The sequence below is a fragment of the Mus musculus genome, chromosome 1 (assembly GCF_000001635.26).
Source record: "Mus musculus strain C57BL/6J chromosome 1, GRCm38.p6 C57BL/6J".
Classification (NCBI taxonomy): domain Eukaryota; kingdom Metazoa; phylum Chordata; class Mammalia; order Rodentia; family Muridae; genus Mus; species Mus musculus.
This window is the reverse complement of record NC_000067.6, coordinates 62756382-62776054: the sequence shown is the minus strand read 5'-3', so window position 1 is coordinate 62776054 and position 19673 is coordinate 62756382. Positions and strand designations below refer to the sequence as shown.

The 19673-nt window shown below is 47.1% G+C and overlaps 1 protein-coding gene across 6 annotated transcripts in view; it reads right to left on the bottom strand.

Annotated features, from left to right (window-relative positions):
- Nrp2 (neuropilin 2) overlaps positions 1-19673 on the bottom strand; it is a 115376-nt gene that overhangs the window by 42638 nt on the left and 53065 nt on the right. For all 6 annotated transcript variants that reach the window (NM_001077403.1, NM_010939.2, NM_001077404.1 and 3 more), the window contains exons 8-12: positions 15136-15280; positions 13015-13364; positions 11061-11205; positions 6939-7055; positions 4210-4350 (exon numbers count right to left, since the gene is read on the bottom strand). In NM_001077403.1, coding sequence (NP_001070871.1) covers positions 4210-4350; positions 6939-7055; positions 11061-11205; positions 13015-13364; positions 15136-15280 — 898 coding nt within the window. The remainder of the gene's footprint in view (positions 1-4209; positions 4351-6938; positions 7056-11060; positions 11206-13014; positions 13365-15135; positions 15281-19673) is intronic.

The following is a 19673-nucleotide window of genomic DNA, read 5'->3' as shown; positions in this document are numbered from 1 at the left end:
ACCTCCTCCTTCCCCTTCCCACCCCAGTGGTGCTAGGGATGGGACTTAGGCACTCTAGACACTCCCAGATGCTAGGCAAGCACTCTACCAGTGGCTCCAACTCAGCTCTCCTTTTTCCTTTTCCTTTCCTTTTTTTTCCCCCTTTCCTTTTTTTTTTTTTTTTTTTTTTTTTTTTTTTTTTTAAATGGCAGAGCCTTGCTAAGTTGCCTAGGTTGCTCCTGAACTCATTCTGCAGCTCAAGCTTAAACTTCCAATCCTCCTGCCTCGGTCTCTCAAGTAGCTGACATTATACGCTAGCAACCAGCAGGCCCAGCTCTTATCTCATTCTTTACAACAATAATGACCACGACAATAACAAGTCTCGATACTATTGGTATTGCTATTTACTTAGTATACTATTCCCGAGTGACCCCATGTAGTCCTTAATGCGTTATCCCTCGTTAATTTCCCATAGTTGCTGAGGGAGATAGAGTGGCATCGATGGAAAATCAAAATAGCAACACTTGCAGAATGGGCTCAGGCAAATCCACCTCCGTAACTCCCTGCTTCATGGTTCTCACTAAACCAAGCTATAGAAGCATCAGGAAGAATTGGGGGCTTGATCTTCTGCTACTGCCTAAGGTGCTACAGTAGGTATTATCTAATACATGACTGGGATGCTGCTTCCACGCACGGACAGTGCGGTCTCTGCATCCACGAAATAAGACCAGTGCCACGGCAGAACTGATGCATCGGCTGAAACTATTTTAGGTCATTAAAATTATACTAGAAATAGCCACAAACAGCTGTGGGAGGGGGCGCTCCTTCCTCAACACTGGAGAACTGGACACCAATCATTTCAAGGAGAGTTTGTGTCCTTCCTTAAAGACCCAAGTCTGATCATTGTCAGAACTCTAAATATGCCTGCTCTCCTACCAATGACCCCATGTCATTGTAGCTTCAGAGAGATGACAAAGTGGCTTGTCAGGGAGGGTGGGGCAGGCTCTTCTGCTACCACCAGGGGTCACTGGATTTGGAGCACAGTAGGGGTGGGGGTGGTGGGAACACACTCTAGGCAGCTTAGCCACAAGAGCTAAAAAAAGAAATTCTGAGTGGCTTGAAAGGCGATGTTGAAAAACAATAACAGTGGAATGAAACCAGTGGGTGTCTTGTCAGCCTGGAGCAACCATTACCACTAGCCAAAGGAACAGAACTAATTGCTGACTTAAAAGGGAGCAAGGAAAGGAAAGAAAACACGAGAAAACAACTCAATCAGAAAATATCTAAGCAATGTAAGTGGTTTCCATGGACACTTGCGATCAACTGTCTGTGTTGAATTTCGGCATGGCCATCCTGACCCGCCCCCTTCCCCCTTCATCCTCACCTCCTCCGTGTTTGACTGAGATACATCTTTTCCGGAATTTACTGACTTCTGTTTGCACACTCACTGAGGGGATAAGGCATGTTGCATCCTTCTAGAGAGCAATGGGTCTGGTCTCTTTGTGGAAGAGCAAAGTAGGGTGACACAGTGGCTTTCAGGTTTGGGGCGAGGTGCCAGTCATTCTGTGCCCATTAGTATCCTCTCTGCCCTGAGCTCAGCAACAGCTGTTTCCTTTCTCCTGACTAGTTCCCTTGGGGCCCCATTTTTTTCTTTTGAAAGAACAAGAAGGAACCACCCCAAAGCAGAAAGAGGTCTATCTTCTGCTTGCAACGTAATTCGGTATTTTGTAAGTAGGACAGTGGGAAACAGAGACGATGGGGTTTTTAATCATCTGAGGATAAAGGGTTCTGAGAACAATATTACGATTTTGTGTCCCGGAGTCAGGTTGCAAGTGTCCCTTTCCCAAACTTGAGTGATTCCTCTGGAAAAGGAAAATAATTGTTTTCCTTCTCAGAGTCTTAAGGCAGGAACAACGGTAAACCCAGCAGTTCCTTATGGCCGCCATTTACTCTCTGTCCCCATCTATTCATCCAGATGTTGGAATTCTGCCTGTTCTGAAAAGCATGCCCCCACCCCCTGACTGCAGAGTGTGATGAATCAGCTGAAACAAAAGCAAAGGCTACCGTTGTTTCCAATGAGTAGCAAGGGTGAAGGGAGCAGGCTTTCAGGTGAGAGTGGGAGGAGAGGGCAGCAGGCTAAGGCAGAGGGGAGGCAGAGGAAGCTCTGGCAGAACTGCCTCTAGCTAGCTCACTGGTGGCCTTGTGGTCTAGCTAGGGCTAGCCTCAGACACCTTCAGAGGAAACCTCAGAACCATAGGGAGGGGAAGTCAGAGGATTCGAAAGGACCCTGGGTAAGAGATGGTAAATCCTCTCACCCCACAGAGAGTCCACGTGTACAACCCTTTATTTAAAGTGCCTCAGCCAAGCCAAGCCTTCTTTATCTCTCATGCAGACGAAATGTAAACACATATACACACATACCGCATTCACCTTTCTTACGTTCAGAGCAAGATGGGGGCTGGGAAAAACCACCAATTAATTGGACCCAGTCTCAAAGGAGAGGAAATGAAATGAAAAATCCAGGCTGGGTTATAAAAATAAGTATTTTTTTTCCCAACGTGCAGGAGGCTCATTATATTAATTAAGCATTATTGCAGAGACTGAGAGGGGGGAGGGGGCAGGAGCTGGGACTGGGGTAAGTGCTCTCTCCTGTGCCCGAGGCAGTGGTGATCCTCAGATACAAATCTCTCTGAGCCAGCACTCCAATGCTGAAGAGATAAACACTTGAAATATGAAAATGTTTTTCTTCAGAGCAGATGCTGTGACCCTCTGGGAAAGCAAGTGTGGGCCGTGGCAGGAAAGTGGCCCCAAGTGTTCTTCTAGAGCTTATCTCCCCTCACCAGTACCTCTAACTCCTGGGGACCAGAGAGGACACCATGGGCATATGGGGTGAGGGTAGCGCTGAAGAAGTCAGCAAGAGCGAAGCCCCTCCCCTTTCATTTTCTGGCCTTCCCCCAGTATGCTCCATCAACATGCAGTCTGCTAAATTTCCAGAATTAACCCCCTTTTCTCTTGGTGGCTTATTAATGGGCATCTGAGGTCCAGTCAGGAGGTGTGTGGAAATCGGAAGCCAAAGAAAGTGTTTTTTAGGCCAATGTGTACTGGCTTGTGAGGGCCACTTGTTAAATTTTCTGAAACTTCACGAGCCAGTTAAATATAATCATTGTTAAAAATTAAATCATACAAAGCTCTATTACATTATATTTAAAAAGGAAATTAATAAATACCCGCAACTCAACATTTCTTAATTATTTCAGTCTACTTCACTCTGCCGATGATTTGTGTTTCCTGTACCTGTACCATGGGAAAACGTTCCTCTAGCCCTCCTCCTGCCTGCCTGCCTGCCTGCCTGCCTGCCTGCCTGCCTGCCTGCCTGCCTCCAGCTCCACCTCCCAGTCTGAGGCTCCCTAGCTAAACTGTGGGGAGAGTATTTTTACTACTGAATGTGGCACACCTTGTCAAGCAAGTTTGGGACTTTGTTTCAATTCTTGGAAGGTCTATTGTTCAATACTTCCCGAAGGCAATTGTTAACGCATGCGCAGTAGAACCAGCAGGTACCTTTCCTTTCTCCCTCACAGGGGCTAAAAGCAGTGGCTATCTACAGTGTCAGGATGGGCTTCTGAGAGCTGGTTCTTTGGGGCCAAAAGATGGTATCAAGACATGCCAAGGTCTGACAGCAAGTCTTTTTACAGGCCAAGTGTCTGGCTCTTTGCTAAGACATACCCACGGCATCACATCTGTGGGATGTACCGATGTGATACCTTGTACATGGCAGCATTTCAGGTTTTTGCCTTGACTGACTCCAAGAGAGGTGGTTCTCCCAGAGCTATGAGTCAGAATCAAGGCCAGCAGTTTTCCCAGTGAACAGCTTTGGAAACAATACCTACCTTGTTGTTGGCAAGAAGCTATGTGACAGTAGCTAGTGGTGGCTAGGGGGACAGGGGGACACTAATGAACTCCTCCCATCTCCTAAGGCCCTCCCAGAGGCTTCTTCTTTCCCTCTTTTATCCTGGTTTCTCTTTCTCCCTAGCAACTCCAAGCTGTGCTGAAATTCTCAGTGGGCTAGGAACCACTGACCAGCCAGTGTGTGTGCTGATGTCTGTGGTGGTTTGTGGTTAAAGAGCAGACAATTGCCTTGTAGTGGGGAACTCTGAAACTTGCAAGGGGCTTGGGGCCCAAACATGTGCAAGCTGGCTTTCCATCTTTCATAGGATGTCTCAATGGCCTTACCTGGAAATGTTCTGTCATTGGGGTTAGCGCTGCTGATCCACGTGCTCCGGAGCCACTTGGCATGGTCGTACACCCAACCACAGGTCTCTTCCGGAAAATCAAAGTTGCAGTTGAATCCTGAAGGAAGTTGCAAATCTTTGTCTAAAAGGGAAAAAAAAAAGTGACTAAAGGGCAGGCAAATGAAACAGGACTGGACAACAGGGGCCCGGCGGCAGGGCGGCAGGGCGCTGTTTCAATGGCTGGCAAGACCCAAGTAGGAGGCAGAGAAAGAAGGGCTCCCCTTTGCTCTTGCATTTCAGACATCTTGGCGATGGCTGACTTTCAGGTCAGGCTTTGGTCTCATCCTTCCCAGGCATAAAAGCCAAGTCTGCCAGTGGTTCCCATAGTAAGCAATTATAAATGAGGCCACCAAATGGCTTCAGGCTCTAATCAGCCTCCTCTTTTTACCTCGGCGAGCAGACAAATGTGAAAATTGCTGTTCCCTAAATGCCAGAGAAGAATGTCTCCCCAGTGCCTCAGTGGAAGGCTGGCTCCCTAAAAGTCTCATCTCATCTCCTGCCAGCCTGGCTCTCAGAAGTCCTGGGGCAGCCCATTAGCACCCAGAGAGACCTGAATGCCAAGGAACTTCTGGCTGATGCAAGGAAAGTGACCTTGGAAACAAGGCTGGTTTGTTTGCGATCCTTCACCTCTCTGTGGTGGGCAATCTGACATGTTACTCGTGAAGGTGCAGGTGCTGTCCTTGGAGTTGCCCCGCTCAGTGCTGAGTAAGATGGGTATTTCTATATGTTAGGCCTGGCAGCTCGGGCCTGTTACCCTACTTATTCTGGAGTGCAGAGCTCCTAAAGGGTGGGTTGGGATCCCAGGCGAGGTGAAGAACATGTTCTCCACAAATCTCTAAAAAGTGACCACATAATGGCTCACCCCATCTGCGTTGAGAGATTTACCTAACTGAACCCAGAAGTGGAACCAAGTGGGTGTTTTTCTGGGGCTCCACCCAGATCTGAAAACCCAGTATGACTTACTACTAATCTTGGAATTAAGTGGGGGGTGGAACAGAGGTGGAGAAAGAGAAAATGGGAAGCCAAACTTGGACACTTGCCAGCGACAGAGGAAAAGCCTTGGCAAACCTGTTAGCAGTGAGGAAGTGGGGCCCTTGGCCTTCTTACTTCCCTTCCCAAGTTCCCAGAGAGAAATCTCTACGGGGAAGGCTCAATTCTGGCTAAAATGTCTAAAGACAACATCAGCTGGGTAGAAACAAATTGCCTACCGTGGGGTGGAGGAAGCTTGGTTTCAGAGGAAAGGACTCTGCTGATCTCAGCAGCAGGACATAGTTGCCAGCAGACCCTACTTGTGTGCCCCCTTCCCCAAGAGGGAACATTCAGTGTTTGCCCACCCTTAGCCAAAGTCAGCTTGAGGGGAAAGGAAACACATGGAAGCCATCACGGAAGCATCAACCTGTGGCTTGGGAAAGTCAGTCTTCAGCCCTCGCCATGCCTTTCTCTCCACAATGTCTGCGTGTCTATTTTTCCATTCGAAAATAAAGAGTAATTCAATATACCATAATTCCCCTGTAATGTTTATACACATACAGTATCTCAGGAGCCAAATTCCACAAAAAAAAAGATCTTTGCCTAAAAAGAAGGGAGGGGCCATCAAAGAAACCTCAAATCAAACAAACCGCTGTAAACGGTAAAATTATATTAAAAATAAACTTCTGAAATTTTACAGCAGAACCCTTAAATTTTCCTTTGGATTGCCGTTTAGATAGACTCCCCATTCCCATTCCTCCCGACATGCTAACTCTGAATTTAAAGCTCTGCATTAGCTCCTTGTGCGTTTCATTTCCAGCTCTCTGTCTCAGACACCATCTTGGAAGATTCTTTACTTCTCATTATGAGACTAAAACAAGTTCATTAAAATGTCAAGATTTTGTATTCAACTAACCCTGACTAACAGTATCCCCTACCCACACAACACCCCAAAGCATGTGCATTAAGTTATCATTTTTCTTTCCCAAAACTTCAGCATTAATGTTTGGCTTTCCTCCCATTCTTCTTAGTGGCTATCCCTACTATCCAGGCAGTTTTCCATGTTGCCTCCCAGCTGTGAGCAAGCTCCGGGGTTTCAACAGCTATTTACATCTCTGCATCTCTTCTCAAGTCTCCTTGCCAATCTTCCCGCCTTTTGTTTAATGAACATTTAATAATGATCAATAATTTACTGTAAATCGAGGCTGTCAAACTTAAAAGTCCAGCCCAAAACACCAGGTGTAGTAAAAGCCGTGGTTTCTTAGCAATGCCCTAATATACGGGGAGATGAACAGTAGGATCGAAAGAGTAAGACCTTACATTTAGGATCTTTCAGTTACAGACTTTATCTAACTTGGGTGTGTTTAGAAGATAAAATGAGGGGGATACAGATTTTCCATGTGAAGAGATGATCCAAACACTAAGACCCCTTGGGGCTGTGAAGGACTGGCTGCAGAGCCTCACAGCCTGCCTCTGCCTGTGTGATCTCTGCAGATGTGATATAGTCAGGTAGAACCATGCCTGCTACGCTTACAGTATCTGAGTGTTTCTAGTAACCACTGCCTCAGGCCTCTGAGTATTGGTACCTCCCTGAATCCTTCTGCAAGTTCATAGGGACCTCCAACCAAGGGATCCGAAGTTCTTGCCTGGTCCGTACCCACGCCACCCAAGATGAAATATGATGTTCACTCCAATCCTTACCATCCTCAAAGCTGCAGTTTTCCCCACACTCGGTGGCATCCTCATCCATGGGATATGGGGTGGTAGTCTCTTCACTCTTCACGGTGGGTCCCAGCGTCTCCACTGTGGGCTTTGAGTCTGTGTGAAGGTAACCAGAGAAAAGATAATTGCTGCAGCAGGCTGCACTGCCACCCAGCAGGGGACAATGTGCCCCTCCCCCCCCCAAAAAAACCTGAAGTCTTCTCTCTAGACGTGGCCTTGTGAGGAGGACAGGGAAGATGCCCACAGAGCTGTAAATTCACCCTGTGAGCTGTTGGTGGAGCAAGGATCTCTTGGTTGGATAATAATCTAGAGCTCTGGCAGAAGCTTCAAGAGCCATGGACACGAACCCCACACTGCAGGCTCTAAGGGCAGCACAAAAGTAGCAACCATGGGGGGTTGGGTGATGTTGACCCCATAGTGAAGCTGAACTGCATTTGGGTATTTTGTTCAGAGGCCAGTGTGTCAGGGCACACAATCAAAATGAATGTAGCCCACCAAAGCCATTAGAAACATCTCCATGCACCACGAAGCTGGTTTCTGTTACGTGGGGAACGGGGCCCCAACAGCCTGCCGCTTCATGGCTGCTGGTGAGTCGTACTGGTCCTGCTTTCTCAAAACACACCCTTTCACTATGCCAGACAGGATTTATTTGGAATCAAAATGAACTCTCTAAAACAATCTGGTCCTTGGGGCCCACCTACGGATCAAATAATCAGAAGCACTTGTCACCAAAGCTGTATGTGTGACAGCAGCTTGGGAAGCCGAAGTCCAGGCTGTGTTGGTGTTTCATGGACAGGGACAGATGGGAACATAGAGATTTAAAGAGACTTTGGCTAGGTGAAAGTAGTTTGGCCTAAACCTTCTGGCCAAGGTCTGACAAGTTAAAACACCCACTGGATACAGCTACCGTTCTGACCACAGCCAAAAGAGCCAGGCATGGTGGAGATAGTGGTAGTGGGCAAAGGCACCACCAAGGCACCATGACTTGATTCAATTGACAAAGGTCCAGAGAGCAGAAAGCCTACTCTGGCTGGTTCTTCCAAAAGCCCCTCCCCCAGCAAGGGAAGCCTAGCATTCCTTGGGAAAACTTTCTATGCTGGTAGCTCATAAGCAGTGTTAATAATAAGGAACACACAATAAACCTAGCCTACGCTGTAGGCTGTCGGTTCCCACCTGGGCCAGGTAGGTGACTCACACATCCGTTCGTTCGTTCACTTGTTTAGTTGCTCCCTGGGTCACTCATTCACCAACTATTCGGGGAATGAATGAGGTTGTGAGTCAGGCCCTGGGTGGGGTGGGAAGGGTTCTGAAAAGCTTTGTCTTACAGAGTGGTGAGTGTCTCCTAGAGGTGTCCTTCAACAAGATGCCGGGGAGAGGTGAGGGCACCGTCCTTCTGTCTTTGTGCATGCTCCTTTGCACTGTTGCATACGATTAAGGTGCCTTTGTGGGGCACCTTTCAGGACACTATTTAGTAAAGCCAGGAGCTGAGGAAATGGGTAAATATGCTGAAAAGCTTTTTCACGGTCGACTTCCCACCTTTCTGCTATTAAACACTACGCACATAACCTTTCGTGTTTCCCATTGCCGTGTCTGCCTTTTGCTCAAAGTAAATAACAAATAACCTCGAAGCGTCCTAATTTGTGAGTTCAAATTTGTCACCGTGTCATCGAATCTCAAACTCAATTGTAAAGCAAACTATGGGCGGCAAGGCAAGAAGTAATCATTCGAAACCTAAACAAACTGGCTAACGGGTAAAGCAGGCCTGTTAAATTATTTAGCCAGACTGGTTCAGCCCAGCCCTTTCGTTTTTCTGTTATCCTTTTTGGGACAGGGAAAAAAAAAATAAGAAAGGAACCAAGGGTGAATTATCGACAGAGATGGCGATTTTAAAAACTAGAAGAATGTGTACCAAGGACCGGAAGTTTCAGGCAAAGCTGGGCAGTTGGTGGGAGCTGATGAAGTGAAACCCAGGGACATAGAGAGGGGCCGATCACATGACAAGTGGGCAGGGTGTGGGAGGCAAATTGAGGAAACAGGAGCCCGCCTCTGTGCCCACTGTTTGTACTGGGTGCTCCGAGGTAACCATTCACCAAACAGCAGTGGTCCTCCAAAATTAAAACCAGATGTCAGAGACTTCAAAGACTGGGAGGCTGGGCAGAGGGAAACACACCCCAGCTCTGATCTTCCAAGAGCAGGGCTGGCCTTTGAAATGGGAAACCTGTTGCTGTCACCGGGGCAGTTTGGGGCAGGTTGGGGTTGGAGGGACAATGAGGGAAGAGGACATCAGTAACTGTCCTGCTGGTCACCAAGCAAGGCCAGCCTGGGAGAGGCACGCACGGCACAGAAGGCAAAGGGGCCAGAGGGAAGTGTGACTTGGCTCTCAGCCCACTGGATGATCTTCCTGAGACTCAGTTTCCCAGTCTGTGAAACTAGGGCAGTAGGCTGAGTTCTGTGGTTTGTTTTTGAACCATGTATCACACTCATCAGTAGACTATGGAATCAATGAAATGGGTTATGATAGCTTATTAAATGTCTGAGCTATAATCCTGCAGGATGCGCACAGGTCGAGCACTGCCTGGGATCCCCTTCTTCCCTTACATCTGTATGTAACCTGCCTGCCAGTGATGGGCGACATCCTAAATCCTGCCCACCATTACTCCACACCATTCTTCTAACAGCTGCAGGGTTTTGATGCCACCCCCATTTTCCAGGTAAAAGATGAAGTCATTTGTCCTAGGCTCTGCACCTAGTGGTGGCCAGGGAATGGCTTGAATGTAGCAATCATTCTGGAGCTCAAGAACTTCTCCGTATGTGCACATGTGTGTGCACATGTGTGTGCGTGCTTGCCAATGAAAGGAGCTGCAACGGCGATGCCATTTAACTTGAAGCACATGATCAAATGTGGAATCCACTAGCCTAAAAGTTTCTGGATAAAACTCTATAGTCTAAACCTGGAGTCTAAGGTGGGTAAATGAAACTAGTTTATGTCTGAAGTGGATTTTTCCATACTGGTGAGGCACAGTTAACACACATTCAGGCATTGGGGAACTCAGCCTTACCCTTACAAGTGTGTATGGGGCGAGATGTGAGTCTCCCTCCTAGTATAGATTCCATGGTAGGTAGTGTCTTCACTTCCAAGCCTAGAAGTGAACTTGGGCCCCATTCCTGGCCAGTACGTCTGCCCAGGTTTCTTCTGGGCTCTTGTAGCTCTCCCCCCCCCCCCCCCGCAACACTTTTCTCCCTGGGAGCCCAAAGCGCTTCTCTGACATGCCCTTATTAATCCTTCATGCCATCCCACCAGTGACAGGTAAGGCAGATAGGAAAATGGGATTACCCGGGGCCCTGGTGGGGAGGGGCAGGAGAGCACAGCCTGCAGGAGGCTCCTGCTGGCACTGGGTGGGACATGAGCTTCAGGTGACTCCCAGAAGCTCCTTTTGACAGTCTGTGCCAGCTCTGAGGAAGAAGCAGGGTCAGGAGCCAGAGGCTAGGTGGAGCCTGACTCAGGACCGTCTGGTCTTTCCAGGAGGGAGCTCCGGGGCCTCACCCTCACAAGGAGAATTCACGGAGGCACTAGCCCCAGGTCTGTGCTACTTGGTGGGTGAGGAAAGAGCAGGAGACCAGCTGCAGCCTGGGAAGATGCACCCCTGCACCACTGTCCCTTCTGAGCGAAGATGCCTTTTACAGCTGTAGCTTTGAAACGAAAATGCTGCCTCTGAGCTGACATCTGGAGGCCAGATTCAGGCATAAACGGATTACTTTATTATCATGAGAGGGTTTTTCTTTCCTAAATCAACAGCCACAGCCCCCTGGCCTGAAGAGCTGGGGTCTAATTGAATTTGGGTGGGTGGTGGGTGGTTATGATTTGTTTTTGAGAGACTCCCGTTGAAGAACTGACGTGATCCTTGATAAAGGACAAAATGCTTCCCTGGAGAGATTTCTCCAAGCTCAGAGGAGGTCCAAGAATATAGCAGAGACCAGGCAGCAGGTAGCCAGTGATATCTACCTTCACGAGGGCTGGCTACCTCTGTCCCCCTCCTAGGATACCAAGATCACAAGATCAAATGAGAAAGACATGGAGAGGAACCACCCCCCCCCCCTTACCTGTCCAGTCACAGCCCAGCACCTCCAGCCTCATCCCGATGCCTGCTGGCGACCACCTCTCTGGGTACACCCGCACATACTGCGCTGGAACAGGATCGAACCTTCGGATGTCAGGGGTGTCATAGTGCATGTTCCCTTCAAACAGCTGCAAGGAGACAGGTTGTTCAGCCCCCGTGTGGGACTCCTCCCCAAGCACACCCCCAAGCACACCTAACCCAGGAGTCAGCTTCACGGTTGATGTGTGGTAGTATTACCCTCTGTGAGCTTTATCTCAAGCCAAGGTCTTTGTTCATTTGGAAAGTCCATGAGGGACCGTGGGATATGGAAATCAGGGAGCATTAGAGTGGCCATTGTCAGGGGAGGTCTAAGCTCCAAATGAGATTTAAGCTGACCTTGGCCAGAAAAAAAAAAAAAAAAAAAGGAAGACAGGGTTGGCTGTATCTACCATTCCAGACTCCTTGTTTTATTTATTTATTTAGTTAGTTTTCAGTTTTTAAAGAAGTGTTTTCTTTTCCTAATGCTTTGGAAGTCTGTATGTAGAAGGATCCTGAATGGGATAGGGTATGGTTGGTGGTATGATGCATGCCTGCCTGGACGAATAACTTTCAGGTTATTCAATTCCCTGAAGCACAGGGACAAAAGGATCCCAATACATAGCAGTTTCCAGTTTACTGACAGTCAGAAAGGAAAATGGCTACTCCTTCTTTAGGATACTAATGGTGTCCTCTTGGTTACAAACTGATGGCCTGAGATCGTCTTTTGGACCCTTGTCTATCAGCAGCAATTCCACCAAAAGAAACCTCTCCGAGATCACCAATGTGTAAAATTGCTGGCAGAATTGAAGCCGCGTGGGGATCCCATCCAGAGCCACTGTGGGGTCCCTCACATTGGGAGAGGACAGTTGTTGAGGTGGTTACATTCAGGGATGCCTGGGTATCAGCCAACTGTAGGGGCGCAGGACAGGGCATGCTCTGAAACTGGCCAAGATCATTTCTTTCTTCATGAGTCATGATTAGCTGTCACTGGGGAATCTGTGGTCCAGTTCCTGCACTACTCATTGAAGGGTCTGATTTCCAAACCCTAAGTCTTTCCGAGGCCCTGGAGTTGTGATCTAGAAGTTAATATCAGTGTAAAACCTTCCACTTAGCCCTTGCCTGTGCATACAGAAAGCAAAACCTTGGCTATTGTAGGGAGGAGTCCTTTCTTGTTAAGAACCCTGCACTTCTGCAGCCAGAGGACCAGCTAGCCTGGCCTACCAGGAGATGACTCTAAAGAGGGAAGAGGCATGGAGTCCTCTCCCATCTGGGCCTCCTTGCATATAGGGTGAGGGTCAGCCTTCCTTTCTCCCATGGCTGGGGATGGGCTCTTCTGGCCTGAACTTCTATCCCAGCATAAGATTCTCTTTCTTCTTTCAAACTCAGTGTGAGAGGCAGGAAAAGATCTGAGCAATCAAGACTAAGAAAATACGAAGGAGTGTAACATTCAGAAAAACAGTTATTTTTGGAAGTAACTCCCAGTTTCTATAGTTTGGTCTCCAGCAACCACATCCCCTTGGGATGTCGGGCCTGTTTCATGTAAACTTCATCCAGAAGAGGCTTTGAAGGCTACCAAATTTCATAAGCAGCCCATGTTAGACACTGGTTAGGTATCTGGGTTTGAAGTCCGACTTTTGGTTTCTGAATCATGGCTCAAACACCGACATACAGTGTGACCCTGGATATGACATACGCCTTAGTTCTGCCATCTCTGAAACGTGAGTGACCAAAAATACCTTTGTAGAAAGATTATGGGAATTAAGAACAAATCTAACTTAAGCAACCAGGCCCTGCGCAACATTGCCTCTTGGATGATACCTGATTTGTTGTGCTGATGGGGTTTGATAGATACCTACTAGATGAGAAATCAGCACCCCAACTCTCTGTACCCCATTTAACCCCTCTGGGAAATGACCTACCTTTGTCTGCTGAGTCCTGGGGTCCTGGATATATTCCCAGTCCTTGCCATTTAGGCTGTAGGAGACTTTGAACTTGCGTACAAACGCCCTGGCTTCCACGGCAGTGATGCTGTCTCCTCCTCGGGCTCCCTGGATGATGACCCCTTTCACTGTCTTGGGTGTCCCCAGGTCTACCTGAAGCCATTCTTCACCTGGCTGGGCTTGAGGGTTCCGAGGAAACCAGCCAGAGCGGCTACTAACCAGGCGGGCAGCACTGGGGCTCCAGAGGTACTCTCGGGTGGAGGAGGCAGAGATCTGGGTATCAGCAATGAGGCCCGAGAGCATCCCCAGCATGTTGGAGCAGGGTGCATCTAGGAGAGACAAGGAGGATACTAGAAGTCGTGGCTGAGACCTACTAATTGGAGTCCACCCACTAAGCAACTGTCAGGCCGTCAGGTCACATGCTTATTCATTTTATCTTGCATTTTGAGGCAGTTTGAACTGTGGTTCGGAGCCTGAACTTGGACTCAGAATGCCTGGTTTTATGTTCACTCTGCAGCTTACTTAGTTGTACAGTTTTGGTCAAGTGATTTAATTATTCCATACATCGAACCCCCCGACTCTAAAGGAGTGCTCTGAGTGGGGCCTACCTGTTGTGCTGGCCTTAGAATAGAGGCTGGTACACCTAAGTACACAGTGGCTGTTAGCTATCTGAATGTATGGCTCTGACCAGGGCTTCTGAGAATGTGTGTTGTTGGCACAATTTATCCACAACACCAGATCCTCACTGACCCTCTCAAGGACAGCGGGCACAGTGGAAGATCATTTTGCCTACAAGATGAGCTTGTGGTAGCCTGGGTACAAGTCTTGGTTCTATCACCTTCTGGATGGATGATGATTAGGGGTAAGTTATTGCCTTTCAGAGTCTAATGTCCTCAACAGAGTCTCTTAGGCATTATGAAGAACAGGCAGCATAATGTACAGGAGAGAGTCATGAAAGATTCAGAGAAGGCGCAGAGACTGCGTGCTTGAACCAGAAACCCTAAGCAGGGTCATTCCATGGTGTGCTCTTAGACAGAGATGGGGTGAGGAGAGGTAGGCAGGTGGGTGGATGGGCAGTGAGGATCCTTCCATGTCAAGGAAGCAGCTTGCCTGTCTAGGTGGAGTTCAGAGTGGAGATGACTGACCTGTAAATATTCATACTATTGCTGGTCTAATCACCATGGTTGTACAACTATACCATTGTACCAGTTTCCCAAAGGCCTCAGCTTCTACTCTGGTGTTCTCCACTGTGCAGCCCTTGAGTCTTAGCCCATGTGAGAACCATTATTCCTTCAGATAATAGTCCTTATGCACTGTCTCTCCATTCTTTTGCTACAGTGCCAATAAGCAAGCAGCCATCACTGCTGAGCGTGCTTTCTAATCACTCTTCAGCAGGTAATATTTGGTTTGTCTGCCCTCTGACCTCAGTAACTCATCCTCACCGAAGTATTTCTTGACCTGCCGGGCTATGTCAGGTCTTCTGTAGAGCACTTCAGGGATCATGAGTCCCTTTCCGTTTCCAGATATTCTTTATAGCTTTCTGATTTTACATTTATTTACCATCTTGCTTGTTATTAATTTATCCACTCAACTTCTCCGTATGCCTATACTGGCCTGGGTCTGGCATTCTCCCATTGTGTCTATAGTGCCTCATCTAGATCTTGGTTTGTACATGAGGCAGCAGAGGGCATTATTTGAAACTCATGTTACCTAGGTTACCAAGGCACCATCACTAACTGGGGACTTAGTTCTTTAACTCTTGGTTTCCTATTGTGCAAAGCGAGGACAGTGACAACACCTATGCCACAGAATCCCAACAAGAATAATAAAAGGTAGCACACTTATGGTGGACTGCATTCTGGCATCAAATAACTCAATAACTTTTAACCAGTAGAAATCAGCATGGGCTTAAAAAAAAACATATTGGATGAATGGATGGATAAATACATGAACAGATAAAGTATGGTAGGGCTTGAGCCTTTGAGCCACTCCTTTTGGAAAGGTCACATAAGCACAACCTTATAGATTCAAACGGAGGGTAGAATCCTAGGAAGCAATTGATTTCCATGTTTCACCAGAACCGCCGCTCCTGCTCCTCACCTGTGACCCGGCAGCCAAAGAGCTCCAGGCGAAGGGCAATGCCCAAATGCCACGTCTGCGGGCGGATCCTGATGAACCGAGTCAGCAGTGGCATGTGGAGCTTGTTTAGCACCACCTCGGTCGCATCATTGTTCGCTTGGAATATCTGCAAAGCAAGACGCAAAGCAGTGTCACTGAAATCCTTGTTTACAAAGCGAACCCTTGAGCAGTCGCCGCTGAGAGGGGCAGGAAGGCTCCGCATGCCTAAACATCACCAGTGGCTTTGCTGTGTTGGGCGTTTTAGAATCACTGTGGAAAAAAAATTAAGTTTCTCATCCTGCTCTAACTGGAAAACAAAGGATGAACTTTGTAAAAAAGTTTTGGAAGGAAGGAAGGGTTATTTTGCTTCTGGGCTGAGAGCAAACAGAGGAAGGAGATTTGAAAAAGAAAACACTTCAGAAGCTAATAAAGAGAAGGGGAAAAGCACAGTCATTACGAAGGAGGTAGACATGTCATCTGTCAGGGCCAGCAGACCTCACACATTAGCTTGAACTTGACACGCCCTCTTCCTCCTGTGGCAGGCACACGGGGCTACTTACAGGCAGTTTCTAGCTGCACTGCCCTTCACCTTTGTTTTTGTTAGTTCCTTAGACACTTCCCCATTCTGAGTGAGCAAGCGGGTGAGAGGTGCCTTCTACCCTGTACCTCCTGTCAGTCAACACTTTCCTTGGTTCCCTATGCTCTTTACTGTAGGGCCAGGGTTGTAGACAGCCTCTTAAGAGTAGTGCTCCAGCTTCCTCTTACTGTAGCCCCCAGCCTGTAATGAAATCCATCCCTGTCCCCAGCTGACCGGGGCCTCTCTTATGGGAGGAAAGGCTTTTTGGAGTAGCTTCTGACCTAACATGGTAGGCACAAGCCCTGGCTTACCAGATGGCCCAAATCAATAACTGCCATATGGACCTCATGTATCTGTATGTTCTTCATTAAAAATAAGTAACTAGAGCAAGAATATGTGAGTTTAGTTTCCCTGGATAAGGGTGGATGGAAAAAACCAAGCAGCCCACTGTCATTTCTAAGTCATGTTTGCCATACATCTAACAACTACAGGACCTTGTGTATTTACGCACGGTCAATCTTCCTGGACCAGCATTTTCTCCTGCTGTGTTTAGGCCACAGACAGGTTGGGGCAAAGAGAGACGGAAAACTAGTATAGCTGAACATGTATGAAGCCAGACACTTTCAACACAATGACTGAGTATCACACTTACAAGGGAACTGCTGTGTGGATCTGTGACATTCCAATCTATGGGTCCTTGGTTAACCCTTAGCTTAGCATGCCAGCTGGTGGCTAGGAGTCATGATGCCCACAGATCCCATCATGGTTTGAACAGAAGTAAAGTCACAGGCTAGTGTAGTGATGTGACTCCATGGTGAGTTTACAATCCCACTGTAGAGTGGTTTTGGGAGCAGCAGAGTACCACGCAAGCACATAGGCAATCAGTGATGGGCTCTGTAAACTGTGAACCCTACCATTTGGCAACCCTGATCCCTCCACATTTTCTATTTGCTAAGGTCAAAATAGAGACAGTTAAGAACCCTCCACAGATTAGTAGGAGTCTTCATACCCACCATAACCAAATGAAGTTAGGTAAGCAGCTTGCTCTACACAGGAAAAAACAAAACAAAACAAAACAAAAACAAAAACAAAACGAAGCAATAACAACAACGAAATGGGTGTCTTCGGTCCATTGTGCTAACCCCCCAAGATGAAACCCGCCAAATCTGCAAGAATTCTGCTCAACCACTCTGCTCACTGTTCCTTCTTCTCCCTAGGCAGCTCTCCTATGCTGGATCCTAAGGCAACTCATGTCCCCCTCTGCAGCTTTTCTAACAGGGAGAAGGACCACTCTTGCCCAGGCTTGATCCCTCTGCTGCCCCTACTGTGACTGCAGACAGGGAGTGAAGAGACAAGGCTAGGAAGAGGCAGGACCTGCAGGGAGCCATCCCAGAACCAGCACTTGGCAGGAGGCCTGTGGGGAGAGCCACCTGACCCTTTCAGATCCTCATCATTGTGTGGAGAACCAGATCCAGGAAAGACCTGGCCTTGTTATTTGCATTTCTTCCTTCATGTTGACAATGATTCTACCACGCTGAGGAAAGGGCTCGAGGAACTGAATCCAAGTCAAAGAGATAAATCAGTTCTTCTAGAGTTTAGCATGCAACAGAGACTTCGTTTGTTTTGTTTTGTTTTGTTTTGGCAAGGGAGCAGCAAATGAAATGCTTTGCTGACTCTAGATGGGTGCTGTGAGCAATGGGGGCCACCTCTGGATGTTCCCCAAGGATGGTGATAGTGACTGTGTGTGGCCTTCATCAGGAGATACTAAGCAGTTCCTATTGGAGGTGGCTTTGGTTGGCACATAAATATGTAACTGGAGAGCTGAAAGGATTTGAACTTGCACACAGCTGCTAATTCACAACCCACACACCATGCTGGTACCATTTAGAAACACAGCATGTTTTATGCATTTTTTTAATATCCAATTTTATCTTATCTGAAACCCCTGATTTCTCAGCCTTAGCATAAAATTCTAGGAAACCTATTTTTGTTTTGTTTTGTTTTTCTCCTTTTCCTTTTGCCTTTTCTGTACAGAGTCTTACGTTGTGGCTCAAGTTGGCCCAGAATACATGATGTAGTTTAGTCAAGTTTGAACTTGAGATCCTCCTGCCTTAGCTTCTTGAGTGCTGGGATTGCAAGCACATACATACCTCTGTGCCTAACTCTCGACCCTCCTTTCCTAGAAAAATGATTGACTACCTGGAGTATCCTAAGAGGTGGGCAGTGTAGGCAGAAATGTACCGCACGTGGGCCCTGGAGTGCACACACTCGGATGCACCTGCCAAGAGAGGATGATCTCCCCTTGAGCGCATGTGACCGTGAGCTTTGAATGAAGGCCCTCAAACTCCACCGCTAGTAGATTTAGTCAGGATGAGAGACAAGCACATGACTGATCTGTGTGTCTCACATGGAGTTCTAGTCTGCTGTTCAATTTTGCTCATTCTTTCCCAATCTCTGGAAGCAAACAATGCCCCCGTTGAATTTGGGTTCCAATTATTCTTCACATTTCCAAGTTTAGTTTCTTCCTGCTTGCTTTTTTGGCTTTTGACCTTGCATCTCTGCCTGCCCTGAGTCCAGACTCTCTACAGGGGAAGCATCATCCTTCTGAAAATTTCTCCACACCTTTCACTCTGAGTGTGGCAGAGAGAATAAAACAAACCCTGTCACGTAATCAGGAGCCTGGAGCCAGGCTCTGCTGCTAATTAGCTCATAAGGTAGGCAAATATCTCCGTCTCCCTTGGGGCCACAATGTCCTTCACTGTTAAGTGGGGGCTCTGTATGAGTTGATTTGCTAGGCCCTGGCTGGCCAGCAGACTCTAAGCCTTTCTCCACAAGAGTCTTCATGGTTTGAACTCCTCTCAGAACATCCACTTTGTAAAAGGGCACTTGAATGACCCATTGTTCCTAACAACCTAAGTGCTTTTGTGGGCAATTGCCTTGGATATTTAATTCAATCCCAGAACATATGGTGAATACTCCATTCACGGGCAGGATATACCTTGTTGATGTGTTGGTTCAATAACAGTTCAAATTATTAATAACCAAGAGTAATGAATAACAACGCCTTAGTCCTTATGCACTGCCTTTGGCCCAAAGATATCAAAGTACAATTTATGAAAATCCATTTTTAATGAAATATTAAGCAGTTTCTATTTCTCCTGACCCAATGGATTTACAAGGTCTCTATTTTTCTCCTTGCATCCCCCCCTATTTATAGCTAGTAAATGCTATCATATATTATACATCTTTATGACTTTCTCAATGCTTCTGTGGTTTTAGAATCACCCGTCATATGTTTTTCTGATCAAATTCCCTAAGATGGATTCTTGGCTTCCAGTCTAGGCAATGGAAAGTAAGGGGTGGTGTGCCTGGGAAGTGGTGCCAGCAAATTGGTTTTATTCCCTGTTCTCTGCCGATTCACTAAATCACGATAGGCAGATCAATAACCTTAGATACTTTAATTTCTCCTCTAGGAAGATAAAGTCATTAGATGCTTGCAGGCAGATACTAGAACCTACCAGCCCTGGTGACCTTCTCCAGTGCCTGTACAATGCCCAAGTCAAATGTTGGAGCAGGAACTAAGTTACAAATGGTAAATTGGCCTTTGGACAATTGGGAAGAGTTCAAGTTTAAGAGACCACTCACTCCTAGTTCCTGCTTGTGCTCAAATACTGTCAAGCCAGATCTTGGCAGTAAGATGTTAGAAATGCTATAGACTGCTCATGTATCTTATACCCAGATAGACATTCAAGCACAATGATCGAATTTTAACAGCTGTTTAAAAAGCTACAAGTTGAAGGAGATATACAATTTATTCAAAGACTACTACAGTTACTTAACCACCCAAAGGACAACCATGAGTGTGTTCAATCTGACTCTATCTTTCTGGAGGTTGATAATTCAATACATATATGTGTTATTGTTTTGATTCGTTTTGGTTTTT